This window comes from Parus major, chromosome 3, assembly GCF_001522545.3.
Source record: "Parus major isolate Abel chromosome 3, Parus_major1.1, whole genome shotgun sequence".
NCBI lineage: Eukaryota > Metazoa > Chordata > Aves > Passeriformes > Paridae > Parus > Parus major.
The window spans coordinates 35,421,986-35,432,931 of NC_031770.1; the positions used below are offsets into that span (position 1 = coordinate 35,421,986).

Below are 10,946 nucleotides of genomic sequence, written 5' to 3' on the forward strand. Positions count from 1 at the left end.
GGATCACTCTACAAATGGTAAACAATTTGTACAAGCTCTATGCTGAGGCAATCCCAGGATAAAACATTGCTCAACTAATCCACCTTGGAATTTTGTAAAATTAAGAGAGTGGAGGAAAAGACCCATAGTCCCAGATATGGGAGAGAAATCTAGTGTTGGAGGGCTCTCCATGGAAAGATTCAAAAGGAAGAGGTAAGAAAAGAAAATAGAGCAATGAGATCAATGAGATATTGACCATGGTAAATTCCAGCTGATGCTCATGAGGATTTATGAGCAGCTCATCAGTATTCAAAAGCAAAGGCAAGGGCTGCCATGGTTAGAAGTAAAACTAAGAACTGATTCTTTAACACCTGGTTTAGGTAAGTAATTCTTAAGACTTGTAAAAATCTCCTAGGGGTTAAGGAGTTTTCTTGTAAGAGGGAGGACTGTGGCAGACATAAAAATTCTCTCTCAAAGGGCAAATTAAGGCTCTCTAGGTTGTGCAATTCCTCCTCCTTTATCAAATTTTTACCTCCGCAACAAGGATGCTTGTCCACATAGGGAAGCAACTTTATTCAGAGTCACAGAGGTACTGATAACCCCCACAAACCCTGCATCTGGAATTCCTACCAAATCAACCAAGATTTTTAAGAGATTAGGCCTGAATTCCTCTCCCTTAATCCCAAACCAACTCACTTGTAGCCCTTCAACTCCTTTTCTTTTCCATATATTATATCAAGCAGGATTTTCTAGACCTCAGAAATAATTCATTTTACGTGGCATACATTTTCAGAGATTCAGTCTTCAGTGCCTAACAAAACCAACCAACTCAGGAATCTGGGACTGGTTTCAGGATCTGCATCTCAATTAAGTCCCTAGAACTGGGAAAAAAAAGAACATCCATTCTTTTAAGAGCAATTCTGAACTCCTATGCTCCTACAAACAAAAGAGGTGGGCAATATGTAGAATGTAACAGAGACTGAGGGACTAATCAAGGTCACATAGAATCAGAGTTTAAAAAATTGGGTGAATGTTCAGTGTATACAGTCAAAAGAATACTCAGGCTATAATAACTGCAATAGGGAGCCAAAGCTGCAAATAGTACAGGGGGACCAGGTGGTACTATCACCACAGAAGAAAATATATAAAATAGGTTTTCTTTCTTTCCTAATAGTGACAGAAATCCTGAAGACCAAAGAGAAGTGAAATAAAAGATTTTCCTTACAGAAAAAAAAAAAGTACCAGGATCTAAAACTTCTAGGCTCCTGCCTTAATTTTTGAGTTTGCAGGTCATGATAGTGGAAATATATTATTTTCTCTGTACTTCCTGCAAGTAGCCAGGAACAATCCAATTGCAATACAACTAGTTTAGTTGATGAATCAAATTAGGTTTAGGGACTCACTAAGGAGAGCTGGAATGCCTGAAGTTTAGGCAACTTTGTACCACAGTCACCAAGAAAAGGGCAAATTTACCTGCTGGCAACAGCAAATGCCCAGCACTATAACATAAAGCTCAGGAAACTGATCCAAGCTAGTCCTTACCACCCAGATCCAGTGCCTGGAACAGCTCTTCTGTTCAGGGGAAAAAATCAGTGCCACACAGATCTTTTTCTGGAACTTTGCCAGAAGATGTCTCCTCTTTGACATGAGAAGAAGGAGGGAGTAGTGACAACTTTTCCATAGCCGAGTGGTTATAGCATGTGAAATTTGGGTTCAATCTTCTGATAGTGATGGAGATATCAGAACACCCTAACCTTAGTCCCATAGGGATGAAGCTGTCTTTGTTTATTTTTTGAAGCTGGGGGTATGTGTGCAGTATCCTTCCACTTCACCCTAGAAGTGAGACTGGGAAAGGAAAGCTCACTTTTCCCAGCACTGCTCAGAAAAAGTGGTTTTGACACCTCTGTTACTTGGCAATAACAGGAAGAAGCTCCAAGCCAACAGATGATCCAAAGCTGATGCTAGTCTGAGCAAGAAGGAGCATCACCGTCTGGAAGAGCCTGGGACAGTGACAACAAGCAGGATTACACTTTTAAGCAAAGACAGAAGCAGTAGCAGCCTGGCCAGGACCAGGTTCATATCCTGAGCTGGGCTGACTCCCAGCATCTAATTTTGTCTAATCCCTAAATGCTACCAAAAACACTGTATTTTCTTCTCATGACGTGACTGTAAGGAATCTGAAATAAATGTTATATTTTCATCTTTTTCTTGTTAATGCAAAAAATGACAAGAACAAAGCAAGGGCGTTCTGTTTTCTCCAGGAACGATTTCCTCCATATCTGGGGGTTTTGCAGTCCCGGTTCTCCCGGGGCGCCGGAAAGCCCGGGGGGGCTTGGAGCGCCGTGCCCACACGCCTCTTGCCAGCTCTCCCAGTGCGGGCGGAGGCGCCAGATTTAAGAGTAAAAAGGCGCCGTAAGCGGGAGAGAAGCGAACTCAGGGCGGAGGCGAGGCCGGAGGGCACCGGAGCCGGCCGAGGTGCGAGCTGCCCGGCGCTTCCCAGCCTCATTCTCCCCGGAGTTGGTGTCAGGTATTGCGAGGAGGGGTAGGGGCCCGGGGAGGAGATGGCTGGAGGCTTTCCAGCCCCGGCTCACGCAATGCTAACTCCGCACGCAACGGGGAGGCGACAGGCGGAGGAGGGGAAGCTCATCGGCTTCCTCAGCCCCTAAGATGCAGGCGAGACTTCGCCTCCCGACAGCGAGAGCTGCGAGCCCGCCCGCCACCCCGCTCCCCTCCCGGCACCTCCTCCGCTAAAACTTTTGGCCCCGGCCATAAAACCATCCGCGGCTCAGCCGCTCCGCTTGGCGAGGGCCCAAGGGCAGCTGGCAAATAACTGCGACCCCTCAAGCCAGGGGACGGGCCAGGCAGCGGCGATTTGCCAGCGGGGCCGTCCGCGTCCCGCCCGCACCGAGCCGCGCACCGCGGATGCCGGCGGGTTTAAAGCCGGGACTGGCAATGCCAGGAGCCCAGAGGTGGCGGCTCCGGTTCCGGCTGAGCCTGAGAGCAGCGGGCCGTCCTCTCCGCGCCCTCTGAGCCTCTCGCCCTCGCTCCCTGCAGCGGGCTGGGCTGGCCCCGTCCCGTCCCCGCAGCCCAGCAGGCGGGTGGGAGAGAGAGAGGGAGGGGGCGCAGCAGCCCGCTAGCTCCCGGTCCGCGGGGCTGAGCGAGGCAGGTGGCTGCCTTGGGGCGAGCTCCGAAGGGTTAAAGAGCGGGGAAGGTGATAACTGCGCTGGGATCGGGCGCAACTGGCACTTGGCTGCGCATGACCTGCCAAGCTCCGGCTGACAGGTACCGGGGCTCCTAATGAGTTTCCCAAAGGTTTGGATCTGAACGCCGCCGTCGCCGCTCTCCTCGGAGCCGCAGCTGTCCATTAAAGCTGCCGCCGGCTGCACAGCTCCTCTCCATCCTCCTCAAGGTCTCGGATGGTAGCAGCGTGCAACAGGTCAGTTCTGCTACTAGAGCCCGCCGCCTATTTCACCCCTCCATCCCCTCTCTGCTTCTGGAAGGCTGGAGCAAATGGTAGGAGCGGGCTGCCCCCGGGCACGGAGATGGGAAGCGGGACCAGTCAGCACTGCCACAGCAGAGTCCTCAGGCATCCTCCACAGCCCATCCCCGGGACCGCAGACCGCCAGCCTGCGGTGCCGCGACGGGCCCGAAGGTGCGGGGAGGAGGGAATGGCTCGGGACGGAGAGGGCTCCGTGGCCGCGTGGGGAGGTTTCCCTGGAGCAGCGGGAAATTCCGACAGTGGGGCGGGTAACCCGTTTCTTGCAGGGGATTTTCCGCCGAGGGCAGGGATGCGCAGCACCGGAATTAACCTGTCTCCGGCGCACGGCAACTGCCCGCATCTGCGGAGGCTCGTCAGGAAAGAGCATCCTCCTGCTTCCCACTGTGCCTCTCAGCCGTGACCTGTTGGATCTCTCGCTGAGAAATTTCCTTACCGGCGGAGAGAGACCAGCGCCTGCCCCGCCAAATACCACTTCGATCTCTTATTAAGATCTTGCCACTTGATTATCGATTCTCCCTTGTCTTTCGCACAGGATTCGGGGGGCTTTAGGCACACGAGGAGCGAGGACTTGCCCGGACTCCGAGCGCCGGGACGGCTGCCGGCACTTCCCCTCGGCCCCGCCAGCGCGCCCCGTCCGGGCTTCCCCCTGCCCTCGGGGACGCTGCCTGCTGACCTCTCCCTTTCCCTTGCAGCATGGCCCTCGAGAGGCTCGGGGAAGCGCTGCGCGGCATCCCCCCTTTGCAAAGCTCCCTCCTGCTTCTCCTCTGCCTGCTCGTCGCCATCCACCTGGGCAAGCTCCTCCTGCAGCATCAGCAGCGCCGGCGGCAGGGCCAGCGCCGGGCGCCGCCGGGCCCTTTCCCCTGGCCCCTGATCGGCAACGCGGCTCAGCTGGGCAGCGCCCCGCACCTCTCCTTCGCCCGGCTGGCCAGCACCTACGGCGCCGTGTTCCAGCTGCGCCTGGGGCGCTGGCCCGTGGTGGTGCTGAACGGGGAGCGCGCCATCCGCCAGGCCCTCGTCCGCCAGGGGGCCGCCTTCGCCGGCCGCCCGCCCTTCCCGTCCTTCCAGCTGGTGTCGGGCGGGCTCAGCCTGGCCTTCGGCGGATACTCGGAGCTCTGGAAGCTGCACCGGCGGGCGGCGCACGCCACGGTGCGCGCCTTCTCCACGGGCAGCCCGGCCACCCGCCGCCTGCTGGAGCGGCACCTGGTGGGCGAGGCGCGGGCCCTGGTGGCGCTGCTGGTGCGCGGCAGCGCCGGCGGCGCCTTCCTCGACCCCTCGCGCGTCCTGGTGGTGGCCGTGGCCAACGTGATGAGCGCCCTGTGCTTCGGCCGCCGCTACAGCCACGGCGACGGAGAGTTCCTGCGCATCGTGGGGCGCAACGAGCAGTTCGGGCGGGCGGTGGGCGCCGGCAGCCTGCTGGATGCGCTGCCCTGGCTCCAGCGCTTCCCCAGCCCCGTCCGCGCCGCCTACCGCGCCTTCCGCGACCTCAACCGCGACTTCTACGGCTTCGTCCGCGGCAAGTTCCTGCAGCACCAGCGCAGCCTGCGCCCCGGGGCCGCCCCCCGGGACATGATGGACGCCTTCATCCGCCTGCAGCGGGAGCAGCCGCGGCTGCAGCTCGAGCACGTGCCCGCCACAGTCACCGACATCTTCGGCGCCAGCCAGGACACCCTCTCCACCGCCCTGCAGTGGCTCCTCATCTTCCTCATCAGGTACGCGCCGGCGGAGGCGGCAGCACTCCGGCCCGGGGTAGTGGGGGGAGGTGGGACCCCGCCCGGGGTGCGAGCGCCTGGGGGAGCACCTTTTAAACTGCGCCGCACTGGCAAAAGCGCTGCTGGGAGGGCTCCCGAGGCGGGAGCAGCCGGCCCGAGCCAGCCCGTGGAGCTCCGGGCCCGGGCATAGCCGGGGGCGCGGCCCCGGAGGGGAGCCACCGGCGGGTCGGGGGTCTGCGAGAGCGGGCAGCGCCAGCCCGTGCAGAGCCGGGTGCCTCAGAGGGCTCCGATTAAATGACATGGAAGCTCTGGGAAACCTGCCAGAAAGAGATAAGAAAGTATAAAAGAAATCCCACCCAAACTCAGGCGGTCGGGTTATGGTGCATAAGGAGAGGCTGACAGAAAGGCGGCCGAGCAAAACCTGAAAGTAAGAGATTTTAGCAGGTCAAGATCAAGGAGATCATAGGAACAGGATAACAGCTGCTTAAGCACGATAAAGAGTTCGTGCACCGGTTTACAAACCCGCTATTATGCTGAGCTGCCGTTGCGTGTGCCTTCCTTGCCATTGCGTGACTGGGCAAGGCAGAGCCCTCGGGCAGCCGGCGGGAGCGCTGCCCTGGCACCGGCCCGTCCGCCGGGGAAACTCGGACACGGGAGGTGCTTTCAGACAAGGTGCCATTACACTGACTCTCTTGCCTTTTACTCTTTTACTGACTCTCTCGCCGGCTTTTACTTTCACCGCCTGCGTAATTTGTTGGTTTATGCAAACATTATTTACTCAGTCATTTCTTGAAAAACAGGCAAATATTTAACTCTCCAGCTAAGGGTGTGATGCCCAGTGTTCACGAAACTTCTGGGTTTCTCCCCATTTCTCATGTTCGCCCAGCATTTGACAAGTGAGTCTGCTGCAGGAGGAAAAAGCAAGGATGCAGAAGCCAAACTTCAACACTTAAAGCAAATGAAGGCTCCTAGGCAGAATGTGTGGTTTTAGACAAGAAAAAGATGTATTAACATTTTGATCTTATTTGGTTACTGTATAGCCTTCCAAGATGTCCAGACTTCAAGACAGTCATCTTTAAATACATTATAGAAAAAACATAATTTGATATTAATTAGAAAATATCTTCTCAAACTAAAAGTGGGATGTTCATAAAGCCATTCTGACAATGTAATATTTGGGATCTAGTTTAGAAACCTCCAGGCTTTCAAAGGTATTAAATATATCTAGTGATAACAAACTCCATGCTAACTTTAAAAAGTCACATACAGAGTTGGAAAATCAAATTCTTGTTCCCGTGGAAAATCCAATACTTAGAAGAGACAAGTAATTCTAGTTTTAGAATTAACTTTCAAAATTGGATCAGAATATTCAGTTTCAACACACTTTAGGCTACTGTTATTCTTCACGTTGAGAATCACTTATGTGGGATATTAAAGTAAAAACGGAGAAAATCTAAAATTACACCATGGATGTAAAATTACCCATGGGATGTTTGGTTTTTTCTCAAAGTTTTCAACTGAGGTTTACACATTCCTGCTCAAACTGCATCATTTAGGATAGTGGTGAGATTCTGTGAAAAATGTTTACAGCAAGGATTATTTGTAAGAAAAATCCTTTGAAAGTGTTATGTACGCACACACATTCTTGCTTTAAATGACAGGTATCCGAAAGTGCAGGCTAAAATGCAAGAGGAAGTGGATAGGATTGTTGGAAGAGACCGTCTGCCGTGTGTTGAAGATCAGCCTCACCTGCCCTACATCATGGCTTTCCTGTACGAATCCATGCGTTTCAGCAGCTTTGTGCCTGTGACTATCCCACATGCCACCACAACCAACACCTTCATCATGGGCTACCTCATTCCCAAGGACACTGTCATCTTTGTCAACCAGTGGTCGGTGAATCACGACCCAGCAAAATGGTCCAACCCGGAGGATTTTGATCCAACAAGATTCCTGGATGAGAACGGGTTCATCAATAAAGATCTCACTAGCAGCGTGATGATTTTCTCCTTGGGAAAGCGTCGGTGTATTGGAGAGGAGTTATCCAAGGTGCAGCTCTTTCTCTTTACCTCCATACTGGTGCATCAGTGCAATTTTACTGCTAATCCAAACGAGGACCCTAAAATGGACTTTACCTACGGGCTGACCATTAAACCTAAGCCGTTCACCTTGAATGTTACGCTTAGAGGTACGATGGATTTGCTAGATCAGGCTGTCCAAAGACTGCAAGCAGAGAAAGCAGCCAGTGAAAGTCAGCTGTCAGCAAATGCCTAAGCAATAAACCTTGCATCTACAGATAATCTCCCTCTCTTTTTAGATTTGTATAACTCAGAGCTTGTTCTGGTAATATTTTTGGTACATAGCCAATATTACACATTATAAAAGCAGGAAGAAAAGTTGCACAAGGTATAATTCAGTCATCTTTTTAATTCTAGAAGGAGAGCCAGGGGAACAATATATTAAATGGTAAAACATATGCAATTTGAAAGTAAGCCTTTTCTTTTCTAGCTTGTTCACAGAAGTTATCATTATAAAGTGCTTTTTATCTACTGACTGGTTGGAGCATCTCCAGGAACTGTCTCTATAATCCTTTCCATGTCTCCATCCACGATGCCTTAACTCTAAGTTTGCCTTCAGTGACTCCACATTCAGAAGTGAAATTTCTTATTAAAAACAAACAAAAGCAGGTGCTCAGAACACTGCAGCCTGCTTCTGAATTTACTCTGCAGGAAATTGCCATAGGCTCATGGCAGCTCTGGTGTTGTGGCTGCTGGGATGTACATTAATGCCTCAATAATAAGTGTTCACGTGATTTTTGGTAAAATGGCAATGTAAAGTCTTGCCTTCAGCATTCCAAAATGTTTACAAAAATGCCTGAAAAAAATAAAAGTTTTGCTTGAGAGCATGTTTGATACTAAAATTCATGTTTTATATGAAAATAAACAGAATGTCCTAATATAGTAACTTTACACAAAGTTTTGAAAGACCAGAATTTCTAAGTCATTAGATGGCAAGGGTGATACGAATCATATGCTAATCTGTTCATTAGCAGGTTCCTTAACAAAGTAAATATTTGAATCAGATTTATAAAGGTACAGCTGAACTTTATGGTTCTTTATGAAGGAGTTAATACTGTTGTCCCTAAGCACATAGTTAAGTCCAGTAAAATCCACATCAGCCAAGTTAGGTGAAAGTGAGACCGGATTGTTTTTAATATTAAAAATGTATCACTTTTTTATACTAAAACATTAATGCCACAAGCCTCAAGTAAAGCATACAGCAAACAATACCCATATTCATTAGTCACTCTGTTAGGTTGAGTTAAATAGTATATCTGAATATGAACTATATACTTTTAGTACAATTTGTTTGGAACAAAGTCTCAGAAGGAAAAGTAGCATTACACATCCTAATTAAAGTACCCATTAACTGAACAAAAAGTACTTTTACCATATTTGTGAGGCAAAGTTTATAAAATTTAAAAGAACCCACCTATTATTTTAAAGTAAAACACACATGAAACTTTATGGCGTTGAACCTCCAGTTATGCAGTTTGTGAAACAAACATTGTTTCTCTAGAAGGCAAACAGCCCTGTGTAAATGCCTGATTTGAAAAGTGTTGGGCACTTCTTCAGGGCTGCGGGTTGCCTTCAATCACATATGAAATCCATCAGACATGAGAGTGCCTCACAGGACTTGCTGTGCTCATCTGAGTACCAGCTAAAGTATTAGTAGAGCTAAAAAAACAAGATTACAGCGCTACACAGTGAAGTAGCTCTGCTGAGACCTAAGCAAGTAAGGATTTGCACTGTGACTTCCAATAGATGGCCAGTCGTAGTCACACTGGCAGCTGGGGCAGAGCTCCTGCTGACGCTGGGAAGAGCTGGGTTAACAACACAACCCCAGTCTGATGTACAAGTTCACTACTGATTTTAAAAACCTGAATCCAGCCTACAAGCACTGCTCTATAACCCCCCAAACTAATAATGTACCTGTTTAAAGTCTCTGACTTCATATGCCATCTCTTTTTAGAGCTAAAAAAAGCTTTCTGCTGCACACACATGGAGTAACCTCAGGTGTTTTTCTGAATTATGTACAAGTTTGTGATATCACAGAACTTAGCCTATACCTGTGAAAAGCTTTATAAGATACTTGGCATTTTCATATGGAGATCTACATTAGATCAAATGCTAACAGAACAATTTTTCTTTTACCTCTTTAAGTCCTGTTATTAAAACAAATAAATTATGTAACCTACAGCTGAATAGCTATTCTAATGCAAGGATCATAGATTCATATTTTAATAAAAAATGGCTTTTGCAGTTTTGTACTTTTCCAAAAGCTTTAACTGTGCATTGGCTACTAGTGCAAAATCCATCCACGCTGCTCATGTCAGTCAGGGGGTTACACACTATATAGCTGTTGGTCATGTAATGCCTCATGTAATCTGTGACATTACTCAAATTTAGTAGCACCTATTTAGAATGTATGCAGTCATTTAGCAAGCTAAATTCTATGGTCATTTAGAGATGTATCATTATGTTACCAAAATATTAAATAAAATTATTCTTACACTACCACTGCTTAGTTTATATACAGCTTTCTAACATCAAGAAAATTATTATTTCTGATTTGGAAAGTATTATTATTTTAGATATTTGTTCATATACTTTGTATCTTCTTCCCATTTCTGGATTTTAAGTTTTTTCCTCCATGTTGCCCTTACAGCTCCTCAGGTCTGTCTGCCTTTCATGCCTTGCCATCTGTGTTCAGCTTCCTAATGCTCCTTGCTAAGAACATTCCCTGCTGCTTGCCTCAGCATTGATCTGAAGTCTCCCATGTCTTTTGCTTTTTTTTTTCTAATACCTCTTAATCTCTCCTCAGCCTGCACAATCTCCTCTGCTATGTTCTTCCCTCTGCCATTTCAGTTTACTTCCGCCTCCCCTATTTTCAAGCCCACAGACTGGTTTTCCTTTCCATTTTTCCCTCCTATATATAGTGCTGGCATCTGTATACTCCTGGCACTGGGGACCAATTTGTGCTCTTTTGGCCTGGGTATATAGTCAGGAGTGCCAGGAATGGAAATCTCAGGGCCAAACAGGTCTTGATGTGCCCTTGCAGAGCAATCTCTCACAAAATGAAGGCAGCCTTGTGGTGAAGGGTGGCTGTTGCTGCAAATGTAAAACATTTCTTCATGATGAAGCATCTCCCCCACCCCTTGGTCTTCTTTTCCTCAGTCTGCTACACAAGCCTTCTTACTTCAGAGCTGTCTTAGAAATGATCACATCTTCTCTAACCCCAAGGTAGTGGAACAAGAGCTGGGTGGGACAGGAGGCTGGGCAGACTGATGAGCAATAGTTCCCTTCTGATTTATTTTCAGCTAGTTTCTCCCTATGGGGGAAGGACCAAAGTTCAGGCTGAGTTGGTGAAATCAGGAGCACAAGCTGAAGAGAACTTACAAAGTGCTCCTATGAATAGCTAAGGGCCTGTGGAGCAGGTGTAGTGCCCAGAGATAGCCCGTGCAGTGTGTACAGCACAGGGGCTGGCCAGTGGGACAGTGTGGATTCAGAGCCAAGAGCACCTCCCTCACCAACCTGCAACTGGGTCACCACAGCAATACTAGACAAAGACAGGCTGCTCTTTCTTCATGAAGCAGGAGGAATCTAAGCAGCTTCATTCAAGACAAGAGTTTTCCTTTAAAAGTCTTCTTGCTCAGGTTGTAGTGATTTCAGTGGGTTGGGAAAGCCAAATGTCATCTC

General features: G+C 49.1%; 1 protein-coding gene across 1 annotated transcript; it reads left to right on the forward strand.

The window, feature by feature from the left end:
- Positions 1–3,162: 3,162 nt before the first annotated feature.
- Positions 3,163–9,769, forward strand: LOC107202509 (cytochrome P450 1B1). Its single transcript, XM_015623300.3, has 3 exons — positions 3,163–3,415; positions 4,171–5,187; positions 6,849–9,769. The coding sequence occupies exons 1-3, from the start codon at positions 3,396–3,398 to the stop codon at positions 7,459–7,461; spliced, it is 1,650 nt and encodes a 549-aa protein (XP_015478786.1). The 5' UTR covers positions 3,163–3,395; the 3' UTR covers positions 7,462–9,769.
- Positions 9,770–10,946: the final 1,177 nt, after the last annotated feature.

What these genes read in the sequence shown, in the direction of transcription:
- LOC107202509 (XM_015623300.3), top strand. Translation starts at nt 3,396, where the DNA reads ATGGTAGCAGCGTGCAACAG. An exon ending in ATGGTAGCAGCGTGCAACAG is followed by an intron (nt 3,416 to 4,170) that starts GTCAGTTCTGCT and finishes TTTCCCTTGCAG; the next exon opens with CATGGCCCTCGAGAGGCTCG. An exon ending in CTCCTCATCTTCCTCATCAG is followed by an intron (nt 5,188 to 6,848) that starts GTACGCGCCGGC and finishes TTTAAATGACAG; the next exon opens with GTATCCGAAAGTGCAGGCTA.